This window comes from Podarcis gaigeae (assembly GCF_964106915.1).
Source record: "Podarcis gaigeae genome assembly, chromosome: 14".
In the NCBI taxonomy this organism is placed as follows: domain Eukaryota; kingdom Metazoa; phylum Chordata; class Lepidosauria; order Squamata; family Lacertidae; genus Podarcis; species Podarcis gaigeae.
This window is the reverse complement of record NC_139690.1, coordinates 35,969,412-35,987,196: the sequence shown is the minus strand read 5'-3', so window position 1 is coordinate 35,987,196 and position 17,785 is coordinate 35,969,412. Positions and strand designations below refer to the sequence as shown.

Here is a 17,785-nt window from a genome sequence, read left to right as displayed (position 1 = left end):
ACAATAGTTGGAGACCCAAGTCTGGGAAAACTCTGGTGTGGACAATGCTCCGCTAGCTTTTTATAACTCAGCTTACTTCTTGCGAACTGTTCTTGAACATTTTGGGACATTGCCCTCCATTCCTATTCCCTTGGAAGTCTCGGCTTTTTTAAAGTTTGCAAGCCCGAGGCAGAGACTGCATATTCCCATGTAGTGCCTACAAATTGTAAGCACTTTAACCGTGTTAAGCTTGCTACGTGAACAGCATTCTGGTGCATAAAATCCTTTCACGTACTAAAAAATAATGATAATCCCAACTCCTCTGGGCATAAAGGGGAAAGGAGAAGCTGTTAACTTATTCCACACTGTGGGTTAACATTGCAGATCTGTATTAGCTGGCGCTGCTCTCCACCCAAGGCCCACATACCGTAAATCGCAGCACAACACTATATACCCCTGGAGATCTGCACTGCTATTCAAAGCCAATGGAGAACTACAGTTCTCAGCTTCCTATTAATATTTTCCACCCTCATGTTATGACCGTGGGGGCAGGCATAGTGACTACCGTATTTTTCGCCCTATAGGACGCACTTTTTCCCCTCCAAAAATGAAGGGGAAATGTGTGTGCGTCCTATGGGGCAAATACAGGCTTTCGCTGAAGCCTGGAGAGCGAGAGGGGTCGGTGCGCACCGACCCCTCTCGCTCTCCAGGCTTCAGGAAGCTCTGCGCAACCCTCGGGAGCCCGGCGCGAAGCTGCGCCGGGCTCCCAAAGGTTGCGCAGAGCTGCCTGCATTCCGAAGCCTCGGGCGTGCTGAAGAGCACGCCCGGGCTTCGCACAGCTCTCCACAAGCCTGGGGAGACCAGCGTGGCTCCCTAGGCTTGCGGATAGCAGGCTGTTCTGGGGCTGGGGTCGGGGGAAACTCGGGCTTCCCCCGCGCCAGCCCCGTGCCTGGGGGGGAAATAATTTTTTTTCTTTATTCCCCCCCCAAAAAAAAAACTAGGTGCATCCTATAGGGTGAAATATACGGTATAACAAAGCTATGAGTCAGTAAACCCCAGGTCCAAATCTCGTCTTTGCCACAAGCGCACCAATCACTGGCTATCAACCACAGCCTGCCCCCATCTGCAATAAGGGAGATGCTTTAATTGGCTTATCTTATTGCACATTTTAATTGCGAGTGCTTATTTTAGTATTTTGACACAACTTTGTTTATTTTGCAAGAGGCTTTATATTTGTAAACAACTTTGGCAATTAAGTGGTATATGATTACTTTGAGATAGATATATATATATACACACACACACACACACACACACGTACACACACACATACTGTACACACACACACACACACACACTTGTTTCTTTTGTAAGAAAATGTATTTTTACTGCTTGATTTTAATTACCTGCAGGTGTCTTTTTAAATACCTGTTGGAAAACTGCCCAGGGAATACTTATTGATGTGAAGCCATATACATTTAATTTAAAATTTCCAAGATACCCAAAGGTGGTGAAGGAGGGAGATCTAGTCTTTATAGCTAATGGGGCAGAGTAAGGGAAGAGAACTCTCTGGGCTCCCAGCCCTTCAGGAATCTTTTGTTATAGTCTGGACTCATTGGGAGAAAGTGAAGAGGCAGAAGTCACAACTGCGTCAGACATTTCACTGTCATGGAGGCCCCCAAAGAATCATGGGAAGTGTTTTTTGAAGGGTACTGAGATTTCTTCACAGACCCCTCCTCCTCTCCCAAACCTACAGTTGCAAGTGTTTTAACAAAAAATCCCTCCTCTCAGAGAACTCTGGGAACCATAGCTCTATGAGGGGAATCAGAGGTCTACTAACAGCTTTCAGCGCCCTTAGCAAGCTACAGTTCCCATGGTTCTTTGGGGGAAGTCATGGCTGTTTAAAGTGGTATGTTACTGCTTTAAATGTGTGGTGTGGGCAGCACATAGGAAGGGAGAGATGGTCCGTTCTCTTCAGCCATTTGCTCCTTTTGTGATAAAAAGTAAACCTTACCAGCATACACTCTCTCTCTCTCTCTCTCTCTCTCTCTCTCTCTCTCTCACACACACACACACACACACAGACTTCAATGTTTATTATATTCTGTCCCATCTTGTCCTCCAAGGGTGGAGCCTGACAGCCACCCTGTGAGGTACTTTAAGGCAGGGGATACCAACATGGTTCCCTCCAAACGCCATAAACTCCCATCAGTCCCACCCAGCCAGTATAGCCAAGGGTCAGGCATGGTGGGAGCTGAAATTCACAACACCTGAGGGCCAACACGTCAGCTACTTTCTGGTTTAGGACAGGCAGCGGCCTAGCAAACATGTCTGCTCCATCATATGGAGTCTGGCCCCAACAGAAAATCCAAGTTGCTCATACCATCAACACAGACAGATTCACATAGGGTACAATTCCCCACTGCTCCCTCAACACAGTTCCAGTTAACATCCATGGGGCTTGTGCAGACAAATCTCCTGTGGTGTGGGTCATAACATCTCCCCTTGGCACAGCCTTTCCCTAGATGCTGTCGGACTACAACTCTCTTAATCCTCAGCCAGGATGGTCAAAGGCCACAGATGATGGGATCTGTGGTCCAGCCTCATTCAAAGACTCAAGAGACTCCAAAGCCATTCCCCAAGGAAGACATTTCACGGAGGGGCCAGAAAACAAATGGGAAAGGCTTGCGGCTTTCTTTCAAGCAAACTGTTTCAAGATCACCAACACCATTAAGAAAATTTATTTTTTTTTGTTCTGTGTAGCACTGATCTGCGAATAAAGAACAGCAGGCAGACACACACACTTCGGCATAGTTGAAGGAAGTATATATTTATATTTTAAAAGATGGCATTCTCCAGGACTGTATTTTGAAGCTGTGCGAGCAAGTCTTTTTAGCGTAACATATACACTAGCAAGCTAGTTCCAGGCCCACAAAGGGCAGCTGGGGAGGGGGGGGGAAAGGATGGTATGTACCCCTTTCACATCCCATATTATGACTATGTGGTATTACAACACACTTGGCAAGAGATCTGCAATGAGTCAGAAGCTGGTCACAGCACATTTGCCCTCCTCTCATGATCAATCTTTGCCTCATTACTACAGCATTACAGAAGTTTACCAAATTTAAATCATCATCAAGAAAAGGGCATTTCAAAAAAACCTCCAAAGCAATGGAAAGCAGGGCAACAAGTTCTCTTCTTCACCCCAGGCAATACCCCCCCCCCCCAAACTGCAGCTACCCATACTGCTGCACCTGTCACAAAAACTGTGAAGAGAAAGGAATTATAGGGGCAGAAAATACACGGGAGAACTGGCCAAACCAGCTCCTGTTTCAGATCCTGGCAGCAATGCCTGCTTGTGCCCCGAGGATTCCTAACTGATATATTTGCCCAAACTCAGTCACCCTCACAGTGGGAAATGCTCCGCATGCATGGGCCCAAATGGGAGGCAGGGTGGGAATGTTCCATTCTGGACATGTCCTCACCTGCTCTCTGAAACTATTGCTAGATTATTATTTTTTATTATTTTATGAGTCACCAACTTGAGCCTGCAGCTATCGCCAGGTTAAGAAGCAACTCGTACCAGGAGCAGCAAGGCAGCACCTCCTCTATGCATTCAGCATATTCACACCAAGCATTTAAAACACTATGGTACCATTTTTTAGAGGTCATGGCATCCCCCAAAAGAATTCTGGGAGCTGTAGTTTGTTAAGAGTGCCGAGAGTTGTTAAGAGACCCGCTCTTCCCCTTCAAGAGCTACAATTTATGGAGTTCCCTGTGGACTGATTGTTAACATCTCTGGAAATGGTAGCTCTGGGAGGGAGCAGGGGTTTCCTAATGCTTCTCAGCACCCTCAAACTACAGCTCCCAGAATTTTTCAGAGGAAAGTGGACTATTTAAAGCAGGGTAGATTTGATTTAAATCAAATCAATTTAAATCACGAATTAAATCACAATTTAAATCACTAGTCAGTAAGACTTGATTTAAATCATTTTTAACAGAAAGACTCATTCTTGCTGGTATAATCTTAATATTTACAACCAGATGAAGGTTTCATTTTTGAACTAATAAATTTTCAGAGTAGTTTTTACAGTTATATCAAAAAATTCTGATTTGGTTATACTATTAGAAATACAAAGACAAGCAATTATGAAATTACTATTTATACACTATTTGGACAACTTTTCTGCTGATTTCTTACCCACCCTTTATTGCAAGGTCCTGGGAGGGGCGGGCAGTGTTCACAGCAACAAGATATACGATCATGTAACAAATAAAACAGTTGCAAACATAGAAGTGTAACAACAACAACAACAAAAGCAGACCCTTCCTCCATATAAAAGGAAAGGGGGAAATTCCATTGATAAAAGCAATACAAATGTTTAAAAGCATTTTTTTTTAAAAAAAAAAAGCATTCCAGTACAGATGCAGACCGAGATAAAGATCTCCACTTAAAAGACTTGTTGGAAGAGGAAAGTCTGCAGCAGACACCCAAAAGACAACAGAGACAGTGCCTGCCTAATATTCAACAAAAGGGAATTCCAGAGAGTAGGTGCCACCAGCTAAAGACCTAAACATACTAGTCCACCTTTCTCTTCTTAGGCTCTGGAAGAGGTATTTCTGCCACTGGGAGATGGAGAGAGAAATTATTCCATGATAATAATTGAGCACACTGAGCTTGAAAGCAGCCCAATTTTTATATAAAAAGGAGGAACAAAAATTCTCCCTCCCACCACCCCAGATATATTTTCCCAGCCCCACCACTTCCTGCCTTTTGCACATCAATTGCTCATTTTTTTGACGAGGGGGTGCGGGCGGGTATTGGAGAAACATCTCCCAACATAATTGGGCTGAGCTTTAGTAAACACTGCTTGCAGAATTTAAATTTTCAAGGAAGGGGCCAAAAACAGAATGCGGGGGGGGGGGGTGGAGATCCACCACCACCAAATGAGCTAGGAGCACAGCAAAGTCTGCAAGAATCACTGTGCAAAAGCAGCCAATAGGTCTGGTTATGTAAGTCTCAGAAAAACCAAACACCTTTGATTGCTGAGCTTCTTGTAGGCCATAGAGCACCTTTTCCCCTCCCCTTCAAAACTGCTGAACACACACACACACACCAGCAAAGCCAAACAAGCAGAACTGAACATAAAAATCAGAGATAAGAGCGGAGTCAACATATGCGGAATGTGGTTTGACATTAACAAAACAAAGAAGCCTGGATTTCAGAGGGGCAAACCTGCAATTTTTCTGCACTGCAACCGTTTCAAAAGTCATCCTCGTCACCTCAATACATGACACCAGCATTTCTCAACGCTATTTAAACATAAATAAGCCATGCACCCCTCGTGAACCTATATATTGTCGGCTGCTGCACTGTGCTTACGGCAGAGATGAGGTACTGGTGGCTCTGTAGATTCTCCTGGACTCCAACTCCCATCAGTCCCAGCCAGAACAGCTGACAGTCAATGGTCAGGGGTGATGGGAAGCCTCTGAGTCCACCAAGGGCTGGAGGGCCACAAGTTCCCCACACTGGGGAAAGCCTGGTCTGTGCCACTGGCAAACCTCAGCAACGCCACAGGCAGGCAATGGCCACATTCACAGCATACATTTAAAGCACCAAGATATCACTTTAAACAGTCATGGCTTCCCCCAAAGAATTCTGGGAGCTGTAGTTTGTTTTTAGGAGACTTCCCATTCCCCTCACAGAGCTACAATTTCCAGAGTGGTGTACGGTAATTCCTCTTTGAATGGAACTCTGGAAATTGTAGCTCTGGAAGGGAAATAGAGGTCAGCACCCTTAACAAACTACAGCTCCCAGAATTCTTTGTGGAGACGGTTTGAAGTGGTAGCATAGTGCTTCAAATGTATGGTGCAAACATGGCCAGAGAGTAGCAGCATAACATTGTGCACTGATGAGAGAGGGTCACCATGAGCTAGTATATTTTTATTCATAAAGAATGGGTTGTTTCCCAAGCACTGTCAATAAGGTGGAGGCAGAGTTTAATTTCCCCTCTCAAGAGAGCTCCCAGCATCCTTTGCAAAGTTTTCTCACCATGCGTGTTCTGAAATGGACCTCATTGGTGGTTGGTGTTCCTCCAAAAACACCAACACCGTGGCTGCCCTGTTGAAGCTGGCCATGGAGACAGGTCATCTTTGTTAAAGAATAGAGCACAAAACTGAACTGGCAAGTTTTTAGTTATTTGCTGCCCTTTCAAGCAAAGGCTTTCATTGCCTGGAACCAATAGCTGGGATAATACAATGCTGCTGTTGACTTTACCAGAGGGGGGTGGGCAGGACACAATGGGGGAAGGGCAGGAAATCGTTTCGTGCTTCTATACACATGCTCTGGACCAAAAGTCTGGACAGACTACTGTTCTGGCTGAAACGACAACCACAAATATGAACAGCCTCAAATCAATTTTTCCTCTTCCTGGAACTATGCAGCGAGCTCTGTTTTCAGCAAGATATTTCCTCCACCACCTACTTTGTTCCAAAATGAGACACTCCTCCGAGTTCTCACTTGTACCTTGAGATAGGCGTGTATCACAAGTGAAAAGTCTTTCTTCCGATGGTTAAGTGTCAGGAAGAGATTGATGGGCATTGCAAAGGTCTGATTCTTTTCCCATTTGCTGCCAAATAAGCAGGAAGCTGTGAGCTCTACTCCTTTCCCCCTCTCCCCGCAAAATAACAGAATTGTCAAAAGTTAAGAAAACTCAGGTTTCTGCAAAATGGGTATACATTTTCATAGGGCTGCTTTGATTTATCCTGCTATCCCTTGGCAAAGAACGAAAGGATGGCGTGATGTTTACAGTGGTACCTCCGATTAAATACTTAATTCGTTCCGGAAGTCCGTTGCTAACCTGAAACTGTTCTTAATCTGAAGCACCACTTTAGCTAATGGGGCCTCTGCTGCTGCCGCGCCGCCAGAGCACGATTTCTGTTCTCATCCTGAAGCAAAGTTCTTTTTTTTTTTTTTAATAATTTTTATTAATTTTCCAATTTTAACAACGAAACAACACCAAACAATACAAACAACAACAAACATAGACACATACATACATTTTTGCTTTCTTAACCTCATTTTCATAAGCCTCTTTTCTCGGACTTCCCCGTACCTTCCCCTTTTTGCATCCTAATTTCAGAATTTTTCAGCAACCCTTTTAGCCAATTATAGTTTAACTTATTCTCCTTTCAATTACACTTTGAATCAAAAGATATATATAGCTGTAATTATACATCTTCCTTTCCCTTAACACTTTAACACTCCTCAATTTTGTAGCAATTTTTAAGATATGCTTTAAACTTCTTCCAGTCTTCCTCCACAGTCTCTTTCTCTTGGTCACGGATTCTGCCGGTCATTTCTGCCAATCCCATAAAGTCCCATAAAGTCGATCACTTTCGCCTGCCACTCTTCCAGCGTGGGTAACTCTTGTGTCTTCCAATACTTTGCTAGAAGGATCCTTGCTTAACCCGAGGTACTATTTCTGGGTTAGCGGAGTCTGTAACCTGAAGCATATGTACCGTATTTTTCGCTCTATAAGACGCACCAGACCACAAGACGCACCTAGTTTTTGGAGGAGGAAAACAAGAAAAAAATATTCTGAATCTCAGAAGCCAGAAAAGCAAGAGGGATCGCTGCGCAGTGAAAGCAGCGATCCCTCTTGCTGTTCTGGCTTCCAGGATAGCTGCGCAGCCTGCATTCGCTCCATAAGACACACACACATTTCCCCTTACTTTTTAGGAGGGAAAAAGTGAGTCTTATAGAGCAAAAAATACGGTAACCTGAAGCGTATGTAACCTGAGGTACCACTGTATGTGGAGTAGCTGATTAGGAGCGGGGAGACCCAGGCGCGAATCCTCACTCAGCTCACTGTGTGCCTTGGGCTTTTCACTCAAGACATAAATTACAGGGTTGTTGTGCGGGTAACAGCAGAAGGTGAATAACTCTATATAGCTACCAGGAGCTTCTTGGAAGCGGAAGGGGTAGGGAAAGAAGTGTTGCAGGATGAGGGCAGGGCAATCTTTCTGACTGCCCATGACCACATGTGCCCATGGGTGACCAGGGACCACATGCCAATGAGCATTGGAGCTGGCAGTGGTAATTGCCTGGGCTCATTCATTCACCCTCATGGGGAAGAGTAACCCCTCTCAAGGCACCAATCTCCCCTTTGCAATAACACTCCTCCCAGCCCAGGAACTGAATACACACCATACATTTAAAGCACATTGAAAAAACATGCCCCTCCAAACAAAGAATAGTGGGAACTGTAACTTGCCCCCCACTGAGCTACAATTCCCAGCACCCTTAAACTACAGTTCCCATGATTCTTTGGGGGAGAACGTGATTTACATCTACAGTGTGTAGGCAGTCCTAGTGACCTTCCCTGTGCACCTTCCTCCTCATTGCAATGGTGCTCCCAACACTGTGAAAAGCATGGGAGCAGAAAAATTTGGGTAAGACACATGGTGGCTTGGGTGTCCCCCTATGGACCACACTGATTGTTATATTTCTGTGTGTGTGTGTACCAGTTATAATGCAATTTATAATTTACAAATAACAACCACAGAAAATAATCAGGAGCTGGTGCAGACTATGGGAGACCCGCCCTCTTCAAGACATCCCTTCCCCATAAAGTGTTTCCAAAAAACTTGTGTCCCAACAGTGGAACATACCTATAAATCAGGTGCTCTTTTTTCTCATGTGCTGCCTTCAAACCTCCTTCCAAAGCCACAAGCACTGCTAGGCTTTTCATTGTCATTTAAAACGATTAAACCCCAAGGATGAATGTCATGTGTTTGTTCCAGAGCGCAAGCCATGGCCTATGCCTTTAACTACATGGGCAGCAGCATGCTGGAAATCTGCCAGAAGAATGACTTACTGCACTCCAGAGAAGAGAGGCATAAAGGTAACTAACCCACAGCTCCCACCACAGTAGGAGTGAGATAATTGGCCCTCCAAGTGGCTGGACCACCCCATGGCAGCCTGAGATCAGAGGGTACGGAGTTCTGCAACGGCAGCTTCCGTGGCCAGGCCTGACGCTGGCTCTCAGCCCGATAAATCCTTTCAGCCAAACTAGACTCTGGGAGGATCCCACTCTTCTCTCTTGCACCACAGAAGAAAAACCGCAATATTCAGAAGAGAAGGGAGGGAGGGTAATCTACATCCTTGTTAGGCCTGCCAGCGTCTTTTCCCCTACATTATTATCACTATGGCAGAGTTCTTGGCAGAAGCAACCTGGAGCAAAGAGAGCTCAGAGCGTTGCTTGGAAGCCCAAAGGGCTTTGGTCAAACAGCTCACTTAGCGCAAGACAGGGAACTCCTGGGCTTTCCTTTTTCGCCAGCCGCTGAAGGAGGAGCCCATTACATTCTAAAATCTCTCCAGACATGTTATTAGCAGAAGGAGCTGCCTTCTACTAAGTCAACATTGGTCCATCTAGCTCAAGACTAGCTTCACTGACCAGAAATGGCTCTCTGGGGTGTCAGGACAATAATTTTTCCAATTCCTACCTGCAGATGACGGGGATTGAACCTGGGTGGAAAGAAGATGCTCTACCACTGAGCTATGGCCCTTCTACAAGAGCAGAAAGCCTTTTTTCAGCTCAAGGGCCACATTCCCTTCTGGGAACCTTTTGGAGGCCACATGCCAAAGATGGCAGGGCCTGCAGAAAAAGTGGGCAGAGCAACAAATATGAATACAGTGGTACCTCTGGATGCGAACAGGATCTGTTCCAGAGCCCCGTTCGCATCCTGAAGCAAACGCAACCCGCGTCTGCGGGTCGCGATTCACCGCTTCCACACACGTTGTCATTTTGAGCGTCTGCACAGGCGCAGAAACCCAGAAGTAACGCATTCCATTACTTCCGGGTCGCCGCAGAGCCTAACCTGAAAACGCTCAACCTGAAGTATATTCAACCTGAGGTATGACTGTACAATGAGCTACTTTCTATGCATGTTCCTTCTGTCCTCTAGCCAGGCAAGCAAGAGGCATTATGGGAGTTTAAGGACACACGACCATCAGGCGGGAACATTCAAGGAGAGCTCAAAGTAGCACCGGTGAGGGGCGTGGCTTGGGGAAGATTTCCAAGGGCCAGATAGGGAGATTGGAGGGGCCTACATACTCTATAGACCAGGTATATCCAACAGGTCAATTGCGATTTACCGGTCGATCAACCACTTTGGCTGATCCTCCCCCAAGAAAGCTCAACAACTCTGGTCAATCCAATGGGTAGATCACTGCCAGTTTCTTTATAGTGGGAATAGATCGCAGTCTCTTGGAAGTTGGACACCCCTGCTCTAGACAATAAAATCACAGGTAATGAAGAGTGTGGCCTGGGTAGAACAGGGGGACCAGGGAGCCTCCTGAGAGCCAAATAGAGAGACTTGGAGAGGCCAGAGTTCCAAACCCCTATTCAGATGGGCAGCAGTGAGAACGTTCAGCAAAAACTGAATGGAGTAAGAAAACAGTCCAGTGAAGATTGAACCCAATCAGCAGCCACAGAACACAGACCAATATTAATTTTTTGGGAGGGGGGTATATGAAATGAAATGGAGTTCCCTGAAAGAAGGCTCGCCAGCTGGCAACATGAGCAGAAGGATTCCATGTTTCCACAGTACTTCCAATTGTATTCCATAATTTAGGTTATCTTTAAAATGAAAATCTAGGACACTCTTCCAAGGATACAGCTGTTCATTTCAATGCAGCTTTTCAATGTGCAGCCCTAAGTACTGCACATCCAGGCAACCACCATTGCGAGATAAAAGGCAAACTGGAATTTATTTATTTATTATTATTATTATTATTATTATTAATATGCCGTCCATCTGACTGGGTTACCCCAGGCACTCTGGGTATTAAATTACAAATTAAAACACAGTAAGATATCCAGACAAAAAGCTGCAGGGTCAAATAATTTTAAAAGGCATTCCTGGAATATTTTAATACCAGATATGAACCCCACCCTAACCCCACAACCTGCTGGGCCTTGTATATGTATATTTGATTCTGCTGCCTTGTTTTATAGTACAGTGGTACCTCTGTTTGCGAATGGGATCCGTTCCAGAACCCCGTTCACAACCTGAGAGGAACGCAACCCGCTTCTGCGCACGCGCGGGTCGCAACTCGCCGCTTCTGTGCATGTGCGTGGTGTCATTTTGCGCGTCTGCACATGCACGAGTGGCGAAACCCAGAAGTAACCTTTTCCAGTACTTCCGGGTTGCCGCGGGACACAACCTGAAAAGATGTAACCTGAACTGAACGTAACACGAGGTATGACTGTATTGGTCTTCGATTTTGTGAACTGCCTTGTCATCATCTCCGTGAGAGGTGGAATAGAAAGGGTTTTAAATACATGCAAGATGGTTGAATTAAACTCAGGGTGAAGGAACGGGTCAGAGATAATAGCTTTGCAAGTGACCAGGGCGAAGCAGCAACTGACTGGAAGCTGCTGGTTTGGTACATGAATATTTGAATGATCTCTTTTTCAAGGCAGAACAGAAAACCCCAATGGAAAACGATATATAGTGGGGAAGAAGAGGGTTAAATTTAAGGAGAGAGATTGAAGGGGAGCATCAATCTATTATTTTTAAAAAAAAAACCCAGGTAGGATTTAAAGTTAGGATTAAAACCTGAGACTGCAGGGAACTGTTCTTTCCTGTCTGTTTGCAAGCTGACAAATTTCTACCTGTCACAGAGGATCATAACAGAGGAGAGAAAAGCATTTTTCCAGATGTAAGAACATAGGAAGAGCTCTGCTAGATCAGGCCAATGGGACATTTAGTCTCAGCCTAACCTACCTCACTGGGTTGTTCTGCGATGATTGACAGATGATTCCAGACTACTGATAGGTGGGGAAAGTCATGTCCCACTATCAAAGCTGATCTGCAAGGGTTGGTATAGGGAGAAAAAGCTCTGGCTTGATGAGCCAAAAGTGTTCCCCACCCCTAACCCAGTTGAACAGTATGAACTGCTCTAAGGCAGCCGCTTATACTCCTATCCATCTGGAAAAAGTGGAGGGCAGGGGAACAGAAATGTGCTTCGATCCTTCCAACCATGCTCAGATATCTGAAGTGAAGGCAGGGAATGGTTCAGGCTGGTTGGTGGTTCTGGGCTCCAAAAGAACAAAGTTTGGAACAAGCTTGGGGCTAAATGCTCTGCCCCCCCACACTGTTTTTGACATGAAAATCCATGATTCACAGAGGTGCCTGAACCAGTAAACTCTAGCTTGGTTTAAGCCCAGTTCTGGTGGAACAAGGAACTCTGGCTTAATAGAAAACCAGGATCTTCGGGACGGAGCCAGCATTCATTGAGAGGAGGTGATGGGAGAGTGATCTTTGCTAGGAACACTGGAAGTGGCCTTATACAGAGTCAGACCACTAGTCTGTTTAGTCTAGTATTGTCTACACTAACTGGCAGAAACTCACCAGTTTTTAGCCCTACCTGGAGATGCCAGGATTGAACGTGCAGCCTTCTGCATGCAGACCATATGCTCTGCCTCTAAGCTATGTCCTATCCCAAACCAGGCCAACAGCAGAAGCAACCTTCTAAAGATGATGGAGGAGACCTTTCCATTGACTAGAGAGTTTTGACAATACTACTGGTCAACCCAGAAGTTCATGCACAATATCATTTTGGAGGTTCAACTAGGGGACTAACATTTTCAAAGCAAAACAAAAGAAGTAACCACTTCAGCAGTTAACACTACCTAGACAATGCCTTTCTTGTCAGGATTCCTCCAAGTCTGCCGATAGCTCCCTCCAGTGTGTAGGTGCTGCTGTTTTGGCTACAGAAAGCAAGGGCAGTCACAGCCTAAGCATCAGAATTACACAATTGTTGCAATGACGTCCAAGATCACGTTGGCACACCTCTTTGAAGAGTCTCAAATGCACACTATGGGAGCCCCAAGGGCGATTAATTGCAATTAAGGTGACTTCGAAGAATGGTTGTTTTTTTAAAATGCAAACCTGTGAGATAAGCACGACGACCTGTAATGAGAATTAAATCCACGTGAAGGAATGCCATCTCAGCCAACTGTTTAGGCTGAATAGCTCCCATATGGTGTGTGTAATAGAGCTATATATACACCCACACAAGCCTTGATGTAGAACGCCTTTGACATCTTGCCTTCGAGACACTGCTGGATTACTCTCATTTTTATTATGCCACATTACTCCACTCAGACATCCTCTCTTAGAACTCCCATTTCCAACATCTTCTAAGTAAACGGATAGGTAAGGTGTCTAATTTGGATTTTTTTAAAAAAGAGACCAATTACGTACAGCATCTTCACCGAGAATGAAGTAGGCTACCTGCAACTGCACATCTGAAGAGTTACACCCAGGCACACACCCTACAGAATAATGATTTGTAGCACAGTTTTAGGCTAGCATTATGCAAACACGTGCCAGAACTCCTCCTGCTCTTTGGAATCACTGTTTACCCTTCACTATTCACCCCCCCACACCCAATTTTTGATTGCATCACATAGACAATTGCAGCAGGTTTCACCTGCAGCAAAGTGATATTCTGAAAGCTAAAGCCATGCCAGTATCAATGCAAACAGATAGCAAATTTCCCAAACCTAGTAACATTTGTTTTAATGGGAATCTAGGGGGAAGATGGGGAGCGGAGGACCAGGTATGCAATTCATGTTTCCCAGGTGTCTCCAGGTGTGCACAATTTGGCATCGCAAAGCTGATGCTCTGCTTAACATTTTTGCTCCCATCTGCAGTAGAGGCTGGTCCATTAGGGCAATTGGGGCATTGCCCCCCAAAAATTTCAGGCAGCCCCACCTGCCTCCCTTCTTACTTACAGCCAGTCAGGGGGTTGCTCCTGCTCTGGCGGCACCTGCTGTTGGTCTCCCTGCCTCCTGCCCTACCAGTCCCAGGGGGCACCAGTCGCCACTGCCCACCAACATTTCACCCCAGGTTAAACCTAGTAGGTAAAAACAGCAGACCCTCCCAGCCAATTAAAGAAAGTTAAGTTGGCACACCTGTGCCAGATCTGAATTTGCCCCTCACATCACCTCTAGTCTTTTTACTGTTTCATCAGATCTCTACAGCCAACTGGAAGACTGACAGCACAAACCAAACCACAGCTACTCAGCAGTAACTCCTACTGAATTCAATGGGGCTTACTCCCACATAAACAGGGTTAGGACTGCAGCCTTATGTAAAGAAGGCTACAAAGGCAATTTTTCCCCAACCCCTTCCATTCATGGTTCTCTCTATTGTTCAAGATGAGAACGTCTATGGAAACAGATACACACCAAGCACAAAAGTAGATATCAAATTTGATCAGATTCCATAATACCACTTAAAAGTAGGTGGGATCACAGTTACACACACAGGTGATGGTTACAGTAGATGAAGAAATTAAAAGCTTCCAGAGCCTTTGGCCCCATTTCTATATACAAAAAATAAAAATCAAGCCACAGCTGGGGGTTTTTTTCATGGTCTATGTCATTTTTTCCTACAGGTCAAAACAGCCATGTGTGAATGCTTTCCCCATCCAAACACACAGTGGAAAATACCTTGTATATATGGTAGAGCAGACATAGGCAAACTCGGCCCTCCAGATGTTTTAGGACTACAACTCCCATGATCCCTAGCTAACAGGACCAGTGGTCAGGGATGATGGGAATTGTAGTCCCAAAAAAGAGGGCCGAGTTTGACTATGCCTGCAGTAGAGAGCTGGCTAGGCCTCACCTTCTCAGTGGCCTAAAACAGACAACCTCAAAAGAAAGCCTTGTTACTGGTATAAACTGGGCCTAAGGCTGCACTCTTCTTACCCGTACTAAGTCAGCGCTGGTCCTGCTATTAGACATCATGAGACAGCCTCCCCAGGCAACCAATTTAGGACATCATGAAATACTAAGTCATTAGTTATTTGTTTTTGTTATCGTAAGTCAATTATCATTGTATATTTACTCCCAGGGAGAGGCACTTGTGAGACTTTCTGTCTCAGGTGTCAATGTAACTTGGCTACACTTGAGTACTAAGTTCCACTTGACGTAAGGTGGCTGTGCAGTAGAATATCTTACCAGACTTGACTTGAATGTAAGCCTCACTGGCCTCTCTGGGGCTTACTTCTGAGTAAACATGAATAGGCCTGGGCTGTGAAATGAGAGTGCCATTAAGAGCATAAGCATTGGCTGGAACTGTTCAGTACAACTGCTCTTCCTCAATTCAACAATGGAAGCATCCACGAAAACCTCCCTCATAGAACCAAAGTTATGTGTTGGCTTGGCTACAGAACAGAATAAGATTTATATCAGATACACATATTTTAAAGCACAGGGTAATTCACTATACACAGGAGAAGCCATCAACCCTCAACAAAATTAGCCTTAAGAAAAAGAAAACCCTGTTACCTGCTCTGCTCCATAAACCGTAGCAAACTGGACAAACTCCTCTATCCGGACAAATCCATCACCATCACGGTCCAGGGCATCGAAGACGGCTCGGAGCCGGGGAGCATCATCTGGAGAACTTGGAGATTCCTCCTCTATGTGTTCAGTGTGCCCAAATTCAAGGTGTGGGCTGAGATTATTGGGAGAATGGAAAGCAGGAAAGAGGTCCACTCCCGTGCCAATTTGGGGAGCAAGAGCCAAATCCAAAGGCCGCAGCAAAGGGCTCTGCGGACACTTTTGAGAGTCACAGCTATCCATATCTTTAGTCCAAGGTGGGCTTGGAAGGCCTCTGTCTAAGGGGCCTTCTTCCTCCTCCTCTTCCTCTTGAGAAGGCTCACCAGCCAAGATCAAGGGTTCCCCACCTTCCACAGGCTCCTGGGGTTGTGGAAAGGGTTCTCCTTCACTCCACTCCTCTACAACCAGTTGTAAATCCTGAGGAACTGGAGACTCAGCCTGGCTGGAGCAGCAGGAGACCAACTGCTCCTCTTCCCTCAACGCTGTGCTTTCCTCCAAGGCCAACCCATCCCGGACAGGGGCAAGCCTCAAATCCAAACCCTCCCCAGGGCTATCCGGATTACTGTTATCGCCCACACCTGAACCGGTTTCCCCGTCGCTGATTGGCCCCTGGGCCTCCCGGTCCACCTCCTCCGGCTCCTTCTCCACGCGGTACAAAAATTCAAGGGGGCCGTCGGGGAACAAGGCTTGGCGCTCCATCTCACCCAGCTTCATCCCGTTCAGGACGCGCTCCAGGGCCAAAGGCTTTTTAATGTCCCCTGTTCCGGGCAAGATCAAGGCGGTGTTTCCCGCGGTTGTTTCCCGGGAAAGCAGCACGAGTTCGGGGCTGGGCAAAGCCGGTCCTCTCTTTTGCTCCAGGAGGAGGTATTTCCCATTCTGGAGGGGCCCCAGCGTCAGCAGCGGCTCTCGATCCGGTTTGGTCCCTGGATCGGAAAGAGTCATTAGCAAATCCGGATCCATTTTCATCAGAGAGAAACTGAAGGGGGGGAGGGGAGAGGAGAGCGGGTTGCTTTTTCTTGTTTCCTTTTAAATAGAAAAAAGGGACTGCGAGGAGGAGAAGGAGGGGCGGGGAGAGAAATGCAATATAAAGGCCGCTCCGCTTCTCCTTAGCAACCGCCGCCCCGCTACTGGAAAAAAACCCGATCTCCGGTTATGGTGCCGTTTTGGACGCCTCGGAGGAATCGCTGATGCCGCCGCCTCTCCTACAAACCGGAGCCGCGCTCCTATGCCATCGCCTCGCGTCCATCACCTCCACACCCTTCGCATCTCCCCTTCCAGAAGGAAAAAGCAGCCCGCAAGCACACGCACACACCACCTCTGCTCCGGAGGAAAATAGAAGAGTTGATCTATTAGATCACGTGAAAAAAAAATCGATTTCAAGGAAGAGTAAGATGAGGTGCTTGCAATCCAGGCAACGGCAGCGCGCGCACTCGCAGAACAAACCCCCCCCAAAAAAAAGATTCAATGGAAGGAGCAAAGGGAGGGGGAGGGAAATCAGCAGCGCCCCCACAAGAAGCAGGGAAGGAAAAAAAAAAAACAAGCCAGGCAGCGTTTTGCAAAAGGAGGCCCCGGTTCAAGCCGGCATCCAGAAGGACGCAGAGAAAGCGCGACTCACTCCGGGGGTACAGGAGGAGAAATCAGGTGTCCCCCTCTTTTTCCCCCCTCTCTCTCTGTCGCCTCCTCCTCACTCGCCTACCCGACGGGTCTGTATCCTGGCAGCGCTGCTCTCCCCTTGCGGCAAGAGGTGCATGGCAGGCGGCGACCGTCTCGCTCCTCCTCTCTGCAAGCAAAGCCGGCTGGTGGCGAAGGAGGGCGGGCGGGCGGCTTGGCTTTTCGTCTGCCTCGGCGCCTCTGAATCAGGCTCCTCCCGGGCAGGGGGAGGAGGAGGCCGGCTTTGTGTGCGTCTCTCTCCGGATCAGGCTCCACCCGTTGCTTGCCTGGCCGGAGGGGACATGGGAAGAGGGGAGAGCAAGGAGACAAGGTGTTTTTTTTTTAAGAAATAAAAACGGGCCCAATCTGGGGGTTACTCAAGAGAGTAGGGAGCACTTGCCTTCCAGCTGTGCGTGCGGGAGATCCCACTGAATGAATCTATTGTGTTCATTGACTGCATTTACAATATCCTCCCAAACAGCCTTCGGCGTTCGCACTCGCCACTTAAAACAGCTTTTAACCTTCTGCTTGACTTGTTTGCTTCTTAACTCTGTTCCCGTAATTCTGTTCTGTAATTCTACCACAAGTGTAGAAAACCTCTAAAGCGAAACGGGCCAAAGATGGCACCGTATACCGGAGCCCACCTTCCTAACTTTCTGCCAACTACTTAAGACCCCCCTTTTTCCAGGCAGAAGGTTGTCAGGACTCCTAGGGGAATCTTAGCCACGTCTGCT

At 46.6% G+C, this 17,785-nt stretch overlaps 1 protein-coding gene across 17 annotated transcripts in view; it reads right to left on the bottom strand.

The window, feature by feature from the left end:
* RAB11FIP3 (RAB11 family interacting protein 3) overlaps positions 1–17,262 on the bottom strand; it is an 87,317-nt gene extending 70,055 nt beyond the window's left edge. For 5 of the 17 annotated variants that reach the window (XM_083711100.1, XM_083711104.1, XM_083711090.1 and 2 more), the window contains exon 1: positions 15,348–17,253. In XM_083711100.1, coding sequence (XP_083567226.1) covers positions 15,348–16,367 — 1,020 coding nt within the window. In that variant the 5' untranslated portion in view covers positions 16,368–17,253. Of the gene's footprint in view, positions 1–15,347 lie in introns of all 17 variants that reach the window. The other 12 variants (XM_083711089.1, XM_083711102.1, XM_083711098.1 and 9 more) reach the window with 7 other exon arrangements.
* Between the last annotated feature and the right edge of the window lie 523 nt (positions 17,263–17,785).